Source organism: Rattus norvegicus, chromosome 9 (genome assembly GCF_021556685.1).
Source record: "Rattus norvegicus strain SHRSP/BbbUtx chromosome 9, alternate assembly SHRSP_T2T, whole genome shotgun sequence".
Lineage (NCBI taxonomy): Eukaryota > Metazoa > Chordata > Mammalia > Rodentia > Muridae > Rattus > Rattus norvegicus.
The window spans coordinates 33,663,134-33,682,711 of NC_141542.1; the positions used below are offsets into that span (position 1 = coordinate 33,663,134).

A 19,578-nucleotide genomic window follows, 5' to 3' on the forward strand; every position below is an offset into this window, starting at 1 on the left:
AGTGTATTCTCATTGTTTCTATATTGGTGGGGATTTAACAAGCCCTGAGATCTAGGTATGTTGTCTGCATGCAGTCTCTTTTATGAACCACATGCAGGAGGAGAGAAAACTTGGACACCATTTTTGACGCGTCCATGCTTCCTCAGGAGGAAAGGACCACGCGGTTTCATTTTCTTTGACAAAACTTTAATTAGAAAACCAGACTCTTCTGATTATAAAAATTATACAAGCTGATAAATCTTGGTAAGTTATAGAGAGAATATTTGTATGAACATTTAATACCTAATAAAAAAGTTAAAATAATTAACAGCATTCATCAGATTGATTTTTCTTTTCACATGTTTTTTTTTCTAGTATAAAAAAAGCGTTATAGTCATCAACCTTTATATAAATCCATATATACCTATAATAGCTTTTCATGTTAGGAATATTCATGTTTAAATAGTGCTACCACTAAGTGGTAATGAATCCAAGCTGCCGCAGCTGAAGCAAAGTTTATGATTGAGGCTGCGTAGAGAAACTTTTGAGTCTTCTAAGTCCAGCCAAAACTATCTTTTAGACAAAGCATAGATAAAACTCACACAATGGCATTCCACCTTAAAAACTTTACTCACTCCACCTTAAAAGATTTACCTTTTGTTACTGATGCTTTAGAAGATTCCAGAAGGACACCAGTTTCTTTTCTCCCAACATTTTTGTACCAGAGGGGTGCTGTGTGCTGGTGTGCTGTACTGTCTATGAAAATAATCTTGAACCGGAAGAAAGAGAGGACATTTTATTTTATCTTTGCTTTTCTTTCTAGACTAGTAAGAATATAGACATTCGCTATATAGAGCTTTAATGCCGCCTAGAACATCACCACATCATTTAAAAATACCTTGCCTCTTAAAACTTCCGCCATGAATGGAGTTGACGTCATAGTGTCTGACCGTGGCAAGATGCAAGAATAGCTTGTGTACCCCATTAATAAATGAGGGTCCAGGTAGCGTCAAGGAGTCATCTGTAGTATCTACATTTCTTTATTGCATTCCAGTGTTTTTCTGTATTGCCTGGCAACGCTGGCTTTGTTTCATACCACCTTAACACATAGTGTTTCCAAGAGTTAAATGTGCTGAATGGGTTAACAGTTCCAAACTCCCACCTGGGAGGCAGCAATGACAAAGCTGTGAAGCAAATAACACAACGACAATGACTCCAGACTGAACACCCAGGTTCCAAACACAGTAGTATATGCCATTAAGCATTCTTTACAAGCCACTGAAGTTTATTTCATTTCTAATAGTCTTTTTGAGCAACCTGCAATTATGTGCGTTTGCTATTGGTACCTTGGAGGATGAGGACAGCACATTTAATGAGATGACAGACTCACGTCTCAGACCCAAATCCATCAAAAACATTTGTCAAAGCCTTTCAGTCGGTTTTGCTTATAAGTGAAAAGGTTTCAGGGTTAGCTCATTTCCGGATATATTTAATCAAGCATTGCCCACCGTGTCTCCTGTATGTTTCCTTGAAGCTGTTGACTGGAACAGATACAGAAAAGGAGAGCCCAGAATGCAAGCTCCATGTGTACAGGAGGGGAAAGATTCTCAGGTAGAAACACACTCGGTTGGCTAGCAGGCACCCCCCCAGTTTTAGAAGCAGAGGCAGATGCAAGAAGAAAATGATTGTAGTCTGTCATATCCACTGTTCTCCACAAGCCAATTTCCTTATGTAGGAAGGAACACACAGTATGTATGAGAGACAGCTCAGATCACCTCAGCTTCAAAATTCAAGCATGTAGAAAGGTAAATAGCAATTTCAGCGGACAGCCAGGTGGAAGCAAAAACAGTAGAAATGAACGTTACCACATATCCCAAGACACTGTTACCTGTAATCTCTTGTTCGTGGGGCTTCCCAGATGCTGAAACCATGTATGATTAATAATGCACTTGGAAACAATAAGTCAATGCTGCTTCATCAACGCATACACCTGTTGTTTTGGCAAGACCCTCATAACTAAGACGCAGGACTGAAAAAGCTCTAAGAACCTGAATGAACAACTGCTTTCCTCACTGTCTCCGTCAGAATTCTTCTTGAATTTAACAACAAATTTGCTAAGGGTAAGGGGAACAAAACAGGCTTGACATGACAGAACACTTACAAGAAGAGAAATTTCTCTTTGAGAACAGAAAACAAAACTGGTACAATTTCTACAGGAAACATCTATTCATTCTTCCACCTGAGGATTTAAATCACCTACTTTCACTTTAATTCTTCTCACCATCAGAAGACTCCTTAACAATCTTCTAGAACCTGTGCTTTAGTTATGAGCATCTGTTTTTAAGACCAAGAAATAAATCATTAATGTGCACTTGGAAACAGCAGGTACAATACCAATAAATTATTCATTCAGAGGGAGGAAGGGATTACCCCAAGCATGGGATGGTGTATTTTCTTCATCCATATACCAGGCTAGTTTCATGTGCTTGTGTTCATATTTCAAAAATTCCAGAGGAAAATGGCTTAGGGTAGTTTCTTTTCCCTCTTGTACAGGAGGAGAGCAGTCACTTACACTTGCTGTTGTGGATGCAAGCTAATGTTTGCCTGCTTCAAATATATTCCTTTTCCCCCATTGACAAGCTAGGATGCGAATACAATCCCTGTGCTGCCAAAGGAGACAATGGCTTTTGTTAATATTTAAGCTACTGATAAATATTTAAGGGATGCTTGACTATAAGCTAATGTTACTAGGAAGGAATGCACAGGCAAGGGGACGTCCAAGTTTATTGTGCGGTTCACCACACTAGTACTTTCTGCACTCTGGAAACAGAGCCTCTCAAATGGGTGTATATCGGATACTTAGGATAATCTAAAAAGAAGAGAGACAGGAAGTAAGAAGGTGGGAGGCAGATTTGAGTGGTGTCTCCCCTTAACCATTAGTTCTTCACTTGGCGTTAAAGTCTGCAGAGTGCTGAGTGGATCCAACACCCTTTCCAAGGCACCTGAAGTGCACTTCCTTTACCAAGTGGCAATGTAGTCATGTTTTATCACTGCGACCGGTTCCTTTGTGAGCATCTTCCAAATGATCACAGGCAACTTAATGGTAGAGGAAACGCCCTAGAGTAATTCTCCATTCCCCCAAGACTGAGTACAAGCTTAGCATAGTCATATGAAATAGAAGCATAAATGTGTCTATTAAGAGAAGTAAAGAACAACTCAGTTAAAAATAATTGAGGAATTTCGATCACTTTAGACAGGAAAATATACATAAACTTGGAAATCAGTAGACAAGACATACTCTTCTGATATTATTTCATGATTTATGTCATTGCTTATCTTTTTTTTTTTTTTTTTTTTTTTTTTTTTTTGGAGCTGGGGACCGAACCCAGGGCCTTGCGCTTCCTAGGTAAGCGCTCTACCACTGAGCTAAATCCCCAGCCCCCATTGCTTATCTTAATTTAGATATTATAGCCATGTGTTTTCAGACTTTGTCATCCTAACCTGAAGGAAATGGAGGCATCACTTCTGGACCATCCCTTCTTTTATTAGTATTTCTACACAACCACTCAATGTTTCCCTTAGCTTCTGATCTTCTTTCCTAAACTCATATTTTCAAATTCTCAGAATATTGTTATTTCCCGCATAGGTCAGGAGCTATTCATGAAGCACAGGTTATAAATACACCTAGGCAGACAAATGACAGGGGTAAGAACATACTAGTTGATCCAACCCATTTGCTTTAGGAATATCCAAGTGGGTAATTACATTACAGATAAACAGTGGTGATTAAAAACGTGTTCACAGATTTAGTCATAATGAATTATTAGCAAATGAACAAAAACTATTAAAACATTTGCAGGAGATCATTGATATGCCCCGTAACAATTCTTTATTGTTTTTGGTATGTGCATTTTGACCCTTGGAGATCTGAGAACTAAAATTTCCAAGTGTTGCTTTTATTAGAAGATTTAAATTGTTTATGTACTGGTCACAAGCATCTTCAACACACACACGTCTCACTTGTAGGCAACTCTTTTCCTCTCTTTGTTAGACTACTCAAAGGGAAAACTGATTCGTGTTGAGACAAAGACTTCCCAAATATGTTATACCACTACAATGCTTTTCACAAATATGAAAATTTGGCCACTTGGTAAATTTTGTTCAGACTTTACCCTTTTTGGTCTGGCCCAACTTGGTTTCTATTTATTTACTTTCTTCATTCTGAACTTGTACTGGAAGAAAGGGGAAGTCAGATTGGAGTTATCTTTGATGAAGCCTAGGCTCCCATTACGATTACTCAAGCGATGACATATTTACCCATAAACAGTTTATTCCTCTGTGTGGGTGAGATCTAGAAAGCAGTGATGTTATTTTGGAAATAGCCAATTTTCACACTGACCTGTGGATACATAGTCCTTTGAATTTCTAATGTATAGTTATCATTACTCTAGTGACACAGACAAGCTTTTCTAGTAAAGCATGACACACTGTTTCCTGAATACATGGGCACTGGTCTGTGAAGATGCTCTGTGGTCGATCCATTTGAGAAATGAAATATTTTCTGCTGCTACAACACTTCAGAGGGATCACCTTTTGCCACCATTGAGTACACTCAGGGTTTTGATGTCAATTTTTGATGAAGCTGGGGCAGAAAGATTTTCAGTGCTCTGGGGTTCGTTTACTTAGCATTCCTCCTTAGGTCTATTACTATATTTTTGTGCGTTTTATTTGATACTAAGCGTTCCATATACAGGTAAAGATTGAATTTTGTTCTGAAGCCTGGAGTGTATGCTTGGAGTCTGGGATGGTTAATATTGGCTGTCAGCTGTACTGAATTGAGCGATGGCTCCTTTGTATAAATGGCTTTTTTGTATGTGTTCATTGAAAAACAACACAAGAGTGTCTTGTACTTTACATTAAAGCTACTATGTGCTCAATTTCCTCTATCCATCCTACATGAAAAACAACCTTTTGTTAGCCTAATAATATCTTTTCTTCTCCATTCTTTCTGGTCCTATCTCCCGTCTGACACACACTCAGAGCCTTAGATTGTCAGATTCAGCAAATTGAAATATGACATATTGTTAACTATGAATTTCCCATAAGTGACAAACAGCATTGCATATCTATTTGTTGAGAGTATCCATTGCTAATTGATATCAGGTTTAAGTCAAGTCCTGTGCTTTACCTGGTATCTTTCACTTTCTAACTAAACCCTTTGTACCAAACTTTTCAAAAAATTATCATCTTTCATACTATGGGCCTTAGTTCAAAGTAATGTATTTTTTTTACTCATAATAGAAGACCTTCTTGGCACATTTGTAACAGATTTCTTAGTACCATTCTCAGAGGTAATAACAGCTCTCAGAAATGAATGTCTTCCCCAGGTTGATGTGACAAGCGCTGCTCAAGTGAGTCCGCAAAAGGAAATCTAACTTCTTCGGCACCATGCTCATAGGTTCTCATACCAAACTGTTAATTCTTCTGCTAGTAAACCCTGAAGATAAACTGTGTTCCAGATCCAGGAACACAGTCTGCCTTTGGCTCCCATGACTTTGTTGGCTTTCTGTCTCGTGGCTTGCCCAGAGGAAGCTTCCCTGTTTTAAGGTAAGGATGATGAACTGCTGCTGGATTTGCCTCTACTAGAAATCATCTCTTTACCTTTGAGTATGTCCTTTGGAATTTAAATTTTTGGTTTGTACTGAAACAATGAATACTACCCATTATTCTGCATTTTCATTTTGTAACAGGGTCTGGCTATGTCACAAAGAATGGTTTTGAGAAATTTGCGATCATCCTGCCTCAGTATCCTAAAGGCTGGGATGATAGATCTGTATCGTGATTCTTGGTGTGTGACTTTAAAAAGATTTCTTTGCTTAGTGTTCCTTCCTAAATGTTCACTGAATTGATGTCTTTGATCTGTGGTCTAAGCCACTAGTTTTGGAATTCAGCTGCATATTGGACTTGCTAGGGTACTTATAAAAAAGACCGAAGGTCCACCATAGCTTCTGACTTCATCGGTTTGATATCCAGTCAGGGCATGAAGGACTTTGGAAAATTTCTCTAGGTCATGCTGATTGCCACCTGACTTTGAAAGTCATCAGCTGTGTTAATTCAGACGTTATTCAAATCACCCCTTGCAGTGTATTTGCTGACTTCCATTTCTTCAGACTATTTGGTTGGAGGCCTTTGTGTCGATCCCAGTTATACAAACTAAGGGCCTTTTTAAAACATTCTGAAAGATAGCCTTCCCATGCCAGCTGCAGCCATAGCTATAACTCTAACATCACTGGCAAAGGCTCATTTCCGATATAAAGGTTAAAATGTCCTCCCCATAGCTTCCTTTATTATGGCAACAAGAAATAATTTGGGTTGCTATTTTACTCAGAATACCAATGATTATGACGAATTTTCTCCAACTATAAAAAAGAAGTTATTAATATTCAAATGAGTTCTTTCTACCCTTTGAAATTATGTACATATATTACATTTCACCATGATTTTCAAAACAATGTAAAAGTCAATCACATGCAAGTGATTTTAAGAAATGATTGAGGGTTGGCACAATGGTTCAGTAGATAACTGTTTGTGACCAAACTTGATGACCTGAACTCAAGTCCTAGGACACACATGACTATGGGAAAAAATACTCCCAAACATTGTCCTCTAAATGACATAGTATGGGGTGACATAAATACGCTCTACATGCAAAATAAATGAATGCAGTCAAAATTATAAATGTGATTTGAAGCACTTAAGCCAATGCATGGTCTTAAATTTTACATTGAGAAGAGGGTGTTCATGTGGTGGGGTAGATTGTGCTGTGATTTCTCATGGCATGTCATCTGATTTCTTTGTACAGACAACTGTTACATATGTTCCTGTTGAAAAGATGCATCATCGTATCATAGAAACACAGAGCTGGTTACGGTGGACTCCTTGAAACTCTCTGTTGAGTCAGGATCATTAGCCCTACTCTGTTAGATGACTAATTTTATGTAATGATCAAGTTGCTTTTCCTGGAGGATTTGGGGTCTAGTTTATCCAGTTACATCTCTCTGGGCTGCAACTTTGAGGACCTTCTGTTACATATGATGTGACCAGAGAGCTTCTGGGACCTCAAACCTGCTGCCATAAACTGGCTCTTGCCACCACTCTATCCTTAGTGACAGAAATGTGAACTTATGGGCTGTTGCTGTAGTTTTTAGTTCTGGACTTTAACAGGGAATAAAAAAATACAGACATATAGAAGTGATGACTGTTGTGTTTAAATTATGTGAGGGCTTGACTTCAAGCCTAGGAGTGTCTCCTTCAAACAGTCTTTTTAAATCCTGATAACCACATACAGCATTCTCACAATAGATTCCTGTTTTCCATTGCACCTGCCCCCACCCTGAGGGGTGGTGCTACGGAACCACATGTTTCTGATCATAACCTGTTCTCCCTCTTCTGGCTCTACATGTTAACCTCATACTCAGTATAGATGTTCACAACTCCTTTCTCAGCTTCCTTAAATATCATGGAAAGAGATTTCTTCTACTCACCTAGTTGGGAGATCTAATTTGGTATTTTTCTGAGCTTTTTCCTCTTCAGATGTCAGGTACCCCTAATATTTGTTGAGTAAATGGATAAGGTAGAAGTCACAAGGAGAGTAAATGAATGAGATCCTAGCCACGTGGAGTGAATAGGAGCTTGAATTCTCTTAGAGATTTATAGATGTTAAGTTTTTTTCTGATCGTTTACAATCCTTTTGTTTCTAAAAATTATGAAGTAAATGAATAAGCAGAAACCAAGCCAAATCTTTTTTCCAGATTTTTTAAAAAAAATTTTCGTACAGAGTTTTAAGAATTATATTTAACTACCTCACTGTAAAGCTCTAGGAGGCTACATTTCAACTTACCAGAAGTGAAAATTGAATAAACATAAAACTGGGTCCTTTATTTGAAGCCTTATTCCTGTATAATTGGCTATAGGACAGAATCATCCAGAAAAGAAGAAATAAAAATATATTCTAAGTATATCACTTGAGAGGTCGAGTTTGCTAAAAATAATTCACTTTTTGCATTAGGTCACAAGTGAGAAGCTACAGGGTTCTTTTCTTTTAAAAATGTTGTGATATGTATATACATATATGTATATATATGTATATATATGTATATACATATATGTATATATGTATATATGTGTGTATGTATATATATATATATATATATATATATATATATATATATATATATATAAAATGATCTCTAAGGGGAATGTCCTGTGTGTTACAGCTTCTAAGGCAAAGCGTGGGGAATTTCTGCTTAATGCACACAAAGAAACATTGAGCAGAATTTCTCTAAATCGTGTGCTTGCAAGCATGCTCACATATCCATTCATCTTATATTTTGCTAAAATTTGACTTCACCTCTTGCCAGACATACTCATTCTTACCCAAAAGGAAATGCAGTTTAGTTGTTATGAGAAAAAAAAATTTACCCCAAAAGAAAAGAAAAAGTAAATTAGCAATTCAAATATTAAGTACTGGTGGGAAAACAGCTAATGAATAAATTAAATCATTTCATCAAAGAAACAAAAGCCTCCTTGTTTTTTTTTTTTCCTTTCTAAATGTTAGAAATTGTCCAAAATAAGACCTTCCCACGGGCGTGGCTCTAATTTTGAAAATGCTGTTATCAAAGACAAAGAGGCTCAGTACCGAGAATAGCCTTTGATGTGTGCTCTAACTTTGTGATTGGTGCACTTAAATCGTGTGGATGAGGGTTAGTTACGTATTCTTCATAATGCCACAGCCACATGACTCTCCAGAACCCAACAGACTTGGAAACTCGAAAATTCAAAATCTTGATTTGACTGACTTAGGCGTGATTGCCCACAGCCTGTAATTTCACACAGATGTGGAGGCGAATCCTGTGAGGCATGGTGGACTTTCTTTTCTAAGCCGGCTCACTGCCTCGGGACAAGTCTCTGATTTATTGTTGTATTCTCAGATGGTGAGAAAAGTGATGAATCCAAGCAGTTTTAGACTTTCTGTTGCTACAGGGATTTACTGCAATGCAATAAACTTCAGAGAGAATTGGCCCAGATAATGCACTAAATTTTGGGCAGAATTTACTTCAGCCAGCTTACACATTCTTTCAGATTCGAAATTAGTACAATGACTGGCGCTATTTTGGTAATAGATTCCTAATTTCCATATTGTAGAGCTGCTTATGGACTTTGGATTTCATAAAAAATGTCTCGTAACACGGCCAAGACATACTAATTTGCTTTGGATGGTGAGTTTTCTTAATGATGTAGGGCTAGCTGATGCATACCATAGCGTTCTTTTTTTAATAAATAATATCCTTAAAAGTTAAACAATAATAAAAACAGAAAACAAGATTTATGGTGCACACCTATAATCCAAGAATTTGGGAAGGAGGGAAAGGTGGAGGCAGGGTCATTATGAGTTACAGGTTCACAGGCTGCGACACACACTGATCATCTGGGGATACTCCAGGTCACCTGGAGCCAAATAGAAAGACCCTATCTCCAATTATATAACCAAGCCATTAAAATAACAAACACAGATCTCCAGGAAGGATAAAAATCCTGGCTAGGTCTGCTAATCCCAGAACTCTCTAGACAGAGGCAGGGAATCTCTGTGAGTTCAAGGCCAGTCAGGGCTACACAACGAAACCCTGCCTCAACAAAACCCAACCAAATCAAATCAAAATGACAAACTAAAAGCACACACATCTGTATTTCTATACATACATATGTATTTATATATAAGCATCTAGGTTATAGTATATCACACTGTGAAGTCAAGAGGAGTTGTTTGGGAAATTTAACACTTGCCTATGAGAGAACCTTCCCCTAAAAGACAGGAAGTTGAACGGACTCCCTGAGGTTAGATGAATAAGTTGGGTGTTATGTCATTTAGTATCTGCAATGAGAGCTCAAGGGCAATGCAGTGAGTGTAGGAATGACTTGACTTTAATAGCATTTGGAATGATTAAAAAAAAAATCCGGAGGAGCAATTAAGACGAGGAATTTCATGGTGTTAGTATCTTGGATATGCTATGACTTTAAAAATATAAATAAATGCCCCCTTCGTGCAAGGGGGCAGTTATCTGTTGCTGACGTCCAAGGTGAAAATAATAACTTCATAAATGTTTGTCTAGCAGTCCTACAGTTAAAGGAAGCCTGAAGAATGTTCACAAGCAGCAAAGACTCCATTATTATTTTTCTTAAGACTTTTTAACTGTATGCCTCAGGTGTAGGTTTGTTATGTCATATGATCCTGAAAAATCTCACTAAAGTAATTACATAAATGTACAACTAAGACCTGAAAAAAATAATAAAATAAATGTTTGCCAACCAATTCCTACCCATGGAGGTGCGAGAATCATTCAGTATGGAGAACCACACTTGTTTATTTCCTTGATAGTTACAAAAACCTCAGTTTCAAATTGTTGTATTTTGTTTACTGAGAACGGAAACACATATAAATTTGACCATGAACCAAATTTTAGAAAATGAAAAACATGGAAATGACATTTTGAACCGTTTTAATAATATCTGTTGGAATATTTGATGCTCAGTAAGACCTAAGGTGTGTATTTGGGCAGTCTGTAATTTGGGAGAAGACATTTTGACACTGAAATATAACTAAGTCACACTTTTTTGGTACATTTTTTTCCCTTTAAGTTTCTGTCCAGAAGGTAGTTTTAGGGTTAGAGCCCTATGTGCAGAATTCTGGAACAGAGGTCTTTAATCCTTTAATGGAACTCGGGGGTGATACATAAGGTTATTTTCACTAAAAGAATGCAAAGAACCTAAATGTAATAGGAATATTATATTAAAAAGTCATTCTACGACAAAGGCAACTGGCAATGGTGTTTCGCTATGGGATTTGTTTTGTTAGGATGCCAGACCTTTACAATTTCATACGTGTTATCTTTCTTCTTCATTTTTTCTGTAGAGATAGTATCTCTACAGGATTGGGAACCTGTGGCATTTCTTTTGGGAAAGGAAAAGAAATAAATCTCTCAGTTTCTACAGTCACACCCATGGTTTATTGACTTGTGAGGGGATAGCTATCCTTTCTAGCAGTTTTCCCCTCACTGATTTGAAGTAGTCAGTGGTTCAGAATCCTAGTGGAGGGGAAAATAGTAGTTTGCCACTGGGGGGAAAATTTAGGATGTAATTCTAGTATCTTTATTGTTTCATATTTGCCTAACATAAGATAAAGACACAAATCGATGTTTTCCCATCCTCTGAAAAGGAGGGCACATGGGCCTTTCATTGAAGCCAGTCACAGACTATTCGAGGACACATCTTGCTGATGAGCCACTGTCTGTAAGTTAATCCTAGGCAACAGTGTTTCTGAACCAATACTCTTTCTCCATCAACTTTCATGCTCCGGGATGCCCACGAAGAGATAACTGAACAACTTTCCCAAGGGACGCTGCATTAGTGAATATCTATAGAAAACGGCACACGCAGGTAAAACTGCACACGGTGTTCATCTTCCAACTATCTGGGTATGAATTTACTGAGTAAACGGGCAATAAAATAATAGCGTGTCACCGTTTAGTCAAAGGCTGCATGGCATTTTATCTTTAAATATCCCTGTGAGGTAGCTGAGCAAGAGCTCTGTCCTTTTCAAACGGCGACAGATTTTCTCCTTAAGAGCAAGGAAGTCTATTGCTGGAAGGATATGCATAATTAATGGGAACACAGGAGAAGCTTGCCGCATAAGCTCTGCAGACACTTTGGAATGCTCACACTGGTGAGCGGGACGGGGGCTGTTTGCAGTCATTCGGACTTTTATGCCAGAGGAGGAAAGATGCTGGGCTATCCCGATTCATTTATACACAAATGCTGCAGATTGTGCCAAGACTTGTAAAACCACAGCAACCCATTTCCTTTTCAAGGTCTCTCAGTATGGCCACCAATAAAGACCCCGCAACCCTCTGACTTGGGTGATGAAAGCGATTTCAATTTTCAGTGGGAGATTCTACTCCTTTCTTACACTTAGCTAATGGAATGCTTCTCACAGTGTGCCATGAACAATCTCTTCCAAGAATCCAAGTTAAATCTATTCAGGCCTGGAAAGGGACACAGTTATAATAAGCCCCACTTATCTTTTATTCATGGTGGTCACTCCTAACACTTTCCAGGAAACTCTTCAAGGGAATCTTCCCACAACATTAAAACTCTTACTTCTCCACTGGTTTGAAAGAGCCCTGGAGAGAATGTAGTGGTTTTGTAACTGAAAAAACAAAGGGGGAAGGAAAGCTGTATCAGGCATGCCAGGAGTCACACAACGAACTGGAAAATAATTACGAATGTCTAAGCTCAAGAAACGGAGCAAGAATCACCCAGAGCCTGTGAAACGTTCTAATTCCCACGTCATCAAGGCTTCTTTTAATTTTTAGGATTTTATAATTGCTGTGACCTGTGGGAGCTTTCTCTGGGAAAATTCATTTGAGTGAGAGAGCTGGAGTCCTATAGTTTATAAAAGTGCCAACTTGTCAATGATCTCACTTATAATTTTTAATACTTTATTGTATTAAAAATGCCTCACTGACAGAGGTTCCCAGTGTAGCCTAAGCTGGTTTTATCTTGACAACCCCTTTAAGGATGTAGAAGAGCTAAGATATGGTCCATAAAGAGCTAGGCACACTGCCAATACGGGTTGCATGTATTTTTCTCTTTGAATTGTTTCCCTCTTTACAAGAAGAAAAAATGACTTCTCCATCAGCAACAGACATAGGCCCGCATTAAGTACATAAATATGTTCAAAATTATCATGTGTATTACAGTATCCTGAAAAAAAAACTTTCCTGAATGTTTATTTGAAGAATCTTTTCAGAGTCCTTCAGGTTCTTGCTTTCACTCACAGAATGGATCTGGTCATGCTTAGAAATCCAGAAGCAGACCCTGAGTCTGAGTCTTACAAACAAGAACACGATCAAGTGGGTTAGATATATTTACGTGTAGGTACATTTGCTACCTCTGGTTTTGAGTCACCGATTGACTCTCTGTGCTATTTTCTAACTTATAAAGTCTAGTATGTAAGGACTGTAATGATGTCTGTCTTCCTACCACACCCATACCCTGATATCTTGATTTCTTAGACGTAGCTTTATGTCTTTCGGTATCTTCCAATCTTATTCAAATTTCATCTGACAAAATCCCCAAACATTTGGAGCACAGAGCAGTCCCCCCTGCCCTCCTATCTACCACACCGATGAACATCTGATGAACATGGGTCATCTGAAACAGAAATGGAAGTAGGGCTACATATATGTGCAACACCTGTGTGCTGAATGTCCTGGAAAGAGGCCTTGCAGCTTGTTTTGGTCACTATCCCTGCAGTCATATTAAACAGAAAGCTGTAAAAAAAGTAATTATTTTTTGTGCTGTGTGGAAAAAGGTTGGCATAAGGACCTGTGCCACAGAGATGATTCAGAATTTAGTATTTAAATTTAAGATGAGGAGACTGCAAGGGCATACTAATTCAGCCATAGATGTTTTGACTTGATGCCAAGGAACGTCATAACTGTTTATTATTTTGGCTTTTTTTGTAACCAAAAAATAAAGAATTTGTTGCTGAATGAAAGTGATCTTGAAATTCCTTTGAAAGAAATGAAAGCTTTCTGGATCACCTTTGAAATAATTAAGAAAGGGCTGTGTAAAGAGCAATGAAACTGGTTGAACACAGACTCTTCTCTGGGAAGTGGGAGTAAATCATAGGATTCTCTAGTCTCAGGAGACAACATCACAGGTCCATTTTTAAGGTACTGCAACTTCTGTCTTGTCTTAGCAAGCCCAGCACATATTTAATTACTGCCTAATGCTGATTCTGCCTGGTGCTTTACCCAGAGACCTGGCTTAGCCCCTGCGCTTTCCCAATAGTCATCTTAGAGTAGATGGCTGTTGTTGACACTGTGAGAAAGCAATTTTCTGATTGCTTCCCTCAGCATGAAGTTCTTTTTATGGACTTTAGGTCTTTGCAACTAAAACCCCATGAGGCATTCATGATAGAGGATATGAGAATTTTAATAAAAAGTGTAATAACCCTGAAAATAGTGTCTTTAATAATCTACATACTAGTAATCATGCGTGCACTGTGCCATGCATTTATAAATATTTGATTATAAAAATATTTGACTGTAATGACAATATTTACAGTCAACATATAAAAATACGCACAATTCTGAATGGCAATAGTTAATCCCCAGCTAGAATCACAAGTCTAGAAGGATTAGCTTGTTATGGTAAAGTGCAAATGGATAATTACAGAGTGGAGGACATAGCTCTTACACTCAAGTTCGACATACAAGAATGGCTATTATAGCATCGTAGGAGCTACATGGATCACACTTCTTCCTTTCACCATACAAGATGAAACATAAATTATTTTTCCTGTGGAAATGGATAGAAATCAATTAGAAGAAAGACTTTCATGTGATACAAACTTAGTTCAGAATAGCTCTGTCATAGGGTTCTCGTGCACAGCCTTCAAAGAGGTTCACAGTCATTGCAAGACCCCATCGGAAAACATGTACATCTCTATTCTTTCAACAGACTTCCACATGATGTAGGTTAGCCCATGGAACTTTTAGACAAATCTTGGCTGGTAATTTACGTGAGTTCCTCATTGAGGAAAATGGAACATAAAACAGAAGGAATGTTTCACATTCTGATGGGGAACACAGTCCAGTTTAAACAAGAAAAGGTCTGGGGTTCACAAGTTTTTAAAAATCTCCCATTTCAAGGGAAAATACATTACAATAAGTAAATAAAATACTCCGCAATTCTAAAAGATTCCCCCACTGATTTCTTCTAGGGTTCGAATGGCCCTCTGTTTGATAGTAAAGTCCTACTTGAATGCCATTGCTACTTCCCAATGGACAAAGCAAGTAAAAACCTGACATACTAGAAAGAGGAATGCACAAACAGAAAAGGCTGAGCTTGGAGGGTTTCCTGCAAATCATGATCTCATATTTTAGTAGTTGGTACTCAGTGAAGGAAATCTTGGAGATGTCTGCTTCAAAGTGAGGTTGGAAGGTTTGCGTGATGCTTGGGGAGATCCTTTTGGGCTTATATTATTTCCTAAGACCAAGACAAGGCATTTTGGGCATTCTATTAACTCTTCCAGAGCATGAAATTTCATTTCAGTTAATTATTGCTACACATCCTTAGAGAGAATCACGTGTTCTGGAGAAGATAGCATCCCTTCTAAAATGCACCCCTCTAGACAGTTGGACAATGAGAAATTCCTGTTTGTCCTACAAGTCTGATCCTTGACGACAATACCTAATACATAAACAAGTCTTTCCCCACCCAAGTGCTTTGGGCGACATCGAAATCAGTGCTTTGGCAGAATATGCAGTGGTACTGCCATGTATTTGGCGACTTGCAAGCTTGCCAGTTAGCTTGTCAATCTTGTTGTTGTTGTTTATTTTTTTGGATCTGAAATGGTTTAGGGTAACTGTAAATCTCAAGTAAGTTATCTTTAAATCAAAAATAGGTGAAGTGATGGAGTTTCACTGAACACAGAGCGACATGGAATCCTCAGCTTCTTAGTGGCTGTCTTTATAAACAGGTGTGAGTGGTAGCAATCTTCATAAGTGATGAGTAGCTTTGAAAGAGGAATTCTGTTCTCCAACTGCAAAATCTGCTCAGAAACTTCAACTTCAACTATTAGCTCATGGCCCGGAGGCCAACTGTCCAAACATCTGTTCTCCCTAGCACAGAAGTTCTTGAGATGAAAGGCTGGCATTACCTGTCACATGACTTTACAGATACAGTGAAAACACCAAATGTGGTTATGGCAAGTTATGGTCTCTCCTTAATTCTATAGTTATTGTACCCACATCAGGGGAGACATTGAAACACAGTGGCTTTAAGGTAGAATAGAACAAAAGCCATTTCAATAAAGTTTTATTTAAATGATGTCTATTTAAAAATTTGCATCATTTAGAAGAGCATTGTTATCTATCAATATCATTTCCTAAAACTGAAACAGGAATGGAAATTTCTAAAAGTTCTAGTTGTACTTTGCCTTTTAAAGCATTAGTATTGCTAATGCCTTTAAATTATACAACCCAAATTGGTGGGGATTATACATTTTCCTCAGGAAAAAGAACTTGTTAGCAGGATGTGTAATCATTAGGCATTTGTTTTATTCTACCCAGAAATAAATTGTTCCTTAGGTTCTCTATTTGGCCTGGAAAAGGAATTTTCTAGCAATGTTCTCCAACATGAATAGCAGCCTTAGTCCTTGTAAGTACCCAGCAGATTGGGTACCTGCCTGGGGTACAGTTTTAAACACCAACTCAATGGAAACATTTACCTCAGTACTTGTTTTTTTAAATGTAGAGTCCAGGCACAATGACACACAGTTAATATGGCACCTGTAGATAGCTGTGCTTGCCATAGGAGTTTACTTTCTAGTTAATGAAGACAACGGTACTCCAACAAGCAACACAATGACACTGTAGGGGTTATGGTGACCACCATCATTGTGACCATGGTCTGGGTTAATGCTTCCAAACGTATTCCAAGGAACACACTAGAATCTATAGAGTTTGCAAGTTTTTCTTATACTATGGACTGTTTGATGCTGAAATGGTGAATGGTAGATGACCCATTTTACTCACTAAGTTCCCCAGATATTTTCTTTTTCCTGTGTTAACTGTTATATGCGACATAGTATTTTCACCATCTAACATAAGAATGCTTAACTATGATAGGGTGTCTCATTATTTCTTTTCATCTCTCACATACACTGTGTATCCTTACAGATGTACGCCAAAATAATGTGCTTAAAGTACTCATTTTCAGGTGAGTGAGGTATCCAAAAGCAGCCATGCTGGCCTTCCATGTAAATGCACAGAAATGTTAAAGGCTAATGACAAGCTATCTCAACTATTTTAGATTTTAAACATTTGTTCACATGCTAATTAACTCAAATACCTTTTGGGTTTTTTTTTTTTTTTGTGAAGTCATCTCAAAAGGTAGGATCTCAGTGACCAACAACATGATATGTAGAATTTAATGGATTCAAATTTCTGTTTATTTTGTTATCAAACAGTTCATAATAATCTTGTTATCTAGACAGTTGAGTTGATTTCAAGTGGCCAATTAGATATTTTGCATCTTCTCTAATGAGCTTATATATTTGGCTAAAGCTGATTTGACTTTTAGAGAGAGGCCAGCCTACCTGAAAATGGACACTTTCTTTCACCAAAACACCAATGCACACTAAAGACAAATATAAGTACATGTAGATGTATACTTATATGTACACACAAAGTGGATTGGGTGGTCCAGTCCTTTGGTTTAGCCAGGATTAAATATGTACTTCCCATGTGCATAAGTTTCCTTTGCTTGACCTGTTCAAAAAGCAAACATGAAGTGACTTGACAAATTAGACATTTTCTCTGTCTTACCCCCTATCTGGAGACCACTTACTCCCTTCTCCATTTCTTCTAAGAATCTTTAGATATTTTAGCCTTCCATTTTAACACACCAATCCATCCATTTCTCAGAAAAAACTCTAAGATCAATGTCTGGAAAATTATCTCTCATGGAGCACAAGGTTGTATAGGACTTCACCTCATTTTATCATCTCTTTCTCTGAAAAAAGCAGACCCTTGGATGTGTCATGAATAATACACTCTTGATCTGACTTGCCTTGTTACCCCTGGCCAGCCCAAGCAGCTGAGGTCTGAGCCTTACTAGCCCTGCATCATTGTGCAACACTGGAAAAGAAAAAGTCTCCACCCTCAGACTGTGGTGACATGGTCTGGGTTCTCTTGGATTTCTATGCATTCAATTTCCTCTCTCTCCTTTCGTTTGGCACGTTTCTTTTTCTTGTGGTGCTTTTTGGAAGGAGGAAAAAAGGTTAGGAACACAGGTAAGATAACAAAACAGTGCAGAAGCGTGCAACCCCCGGTCAGCAGCAAGCATTTGAACAGTGTGAAGGTCAGGTTTGAAGGCACAAAGAGGAGGGGGACCAACCCAATAAGAAAAGAAGTAATGTTTTGCAAAATGGCTGTCCCATGCTCTTGCAGGGAGCTTTTTATACATTGTGTTCTGGTGTGCTCAGTCGCTAGTACAAATGTGTAAAGCAGTGGTGCACAGTGGTCAATGGCAAAATTTAAAGTGTAGATAAGGCACAAGATAGAAATGCAATCCATGTCGACATTCCACAATGTCATTAAGCCCAGAACGCCCAGCTCAATTGAGGTGACACTAAGAATTAGCCAGAAATTTCCCAGAGGATGGATCACTAGGAAGAAAGTCAGGACTAACACCAGGAGAACCCCAAAGCCTGCGATCAGAACAGGCACAGTGACTGACAGACTATTATGGTCTGTGAAAACAAAGGAAGGGTTAAACACGATGAACCGGATACTCTTTGAGAGAGACAGGGGCCTCAACTTGTCCAGAACTTCGATGACTTCCTTCTGCTTGTCCCTGCTAGTCCTGGCCACCAGATATAAGCGAGAAGCGATGATGTTGTTTTCATCCCCAGCCCTGGAGAAAATGATATCATTCCGAAAGTGTTGAAACTCTGGCTTTTTTAAAAACGAGCTTTGTAGGACACTGATGAAGTCGGTCTTGTTATTGGCACTGATGTTGCTCGCTTTTAGAAACTGGTAGTACTGTTCCACCCAGGACACTGCAGTGAACCCACTACAGAGCCTCTGCAGATCCTCCTGGACGCTGCTGTTCCAGTACTCCAGGGGTTCATAGACGTAGAATCCTATTACAGGGCTATAGTTGCTGAAATATTTTTGCTGAACCATGGCATAGGACACACTCGGTGAGTCACTGGCTAGTAGGTTGATAATGCTGGCTCCATCACTGATCTGCAAGCACCCCATGAAGGAGAAAGAGGCATAAATGAGATACAGGATGACCACAAATGGCTTCACATAGATATTGGTAATCCACTCATTGTAATGTTCTCGGAGGAAGTGCTGGATGAAATGGTGCTGGTAGGGGTTTGTCTCATGATGGGATGTCTGTTGGTGCCCATCACTCATTACTGTCTGGAACCACACAGGCTTGCGGTCCAGGTATTCTGCAGAAGGGATCTTACAGCAAAAGATGCTGTGGTATCGATTTTGCTCAAGTTGTCCAGCAAAGACCAGGCAAGAGCCAAAGAAAGAGAAAATGTAGAAGTAGTTCAATAGAATAGAGACACACATATTCTGACAGAAGATCTTCACTGCCTCTATGTTTGTGAAGGGGCTGGCACCCATACCAAACGTGATGAAGTACAGGGAACTGGTCATGGTGTAGGTGACCATCACATCAGAATAGGCGTCTGCTACCCTGTCTTTGAAGGGTAAATTCTCTTTGGTTCTCCGCCATCCAGACAGAAGCTCAAATACTCCTTTAGTTCCATGACCTAATGTTAAGAGAAAGAAAAAGAATAGTTGCTTTTATTTCCTCCTATGGTTCAAGTGGATTTCATATAGATTATTGATATTAAATGTACATATTCTATTCTTCAGCGTAGTGTGATTTTCTTCTTAGCAACTTAGAGGAAATATTTGGTCCCTGTCCACATTTAAGTAAAGACTG

The 19,578-nt window shown here is 38.5% G+C and overlaps 1 protein-coding gene across 6 annotated transcripts in view; it reads right to left on the minus strand.

The window, feature by feature from the left end:
• Positions 1-169: 169 nt before the first annotated feature.
• Ptchd4 (patched domain containing 4) overlaps positions 170-19,578 on the minus strand; it is a 219,105-nt gene continuing 199,696 nt past the window's right edge. For 2 of the 6 annotated variants that reach the window (NM_001447391.1, NM_001447390.1), the window contains 1 exon segment: positions 170-19,402. In NM_001447391.1, the coding sequence (NP_001434320.1) occupies positions 17,769-19,402 (1,634 nt within the window). In that variant the 3' untranslated portion in view covers positions 170-17,768. 6 annotated transcript variants of the gene reach the window in all.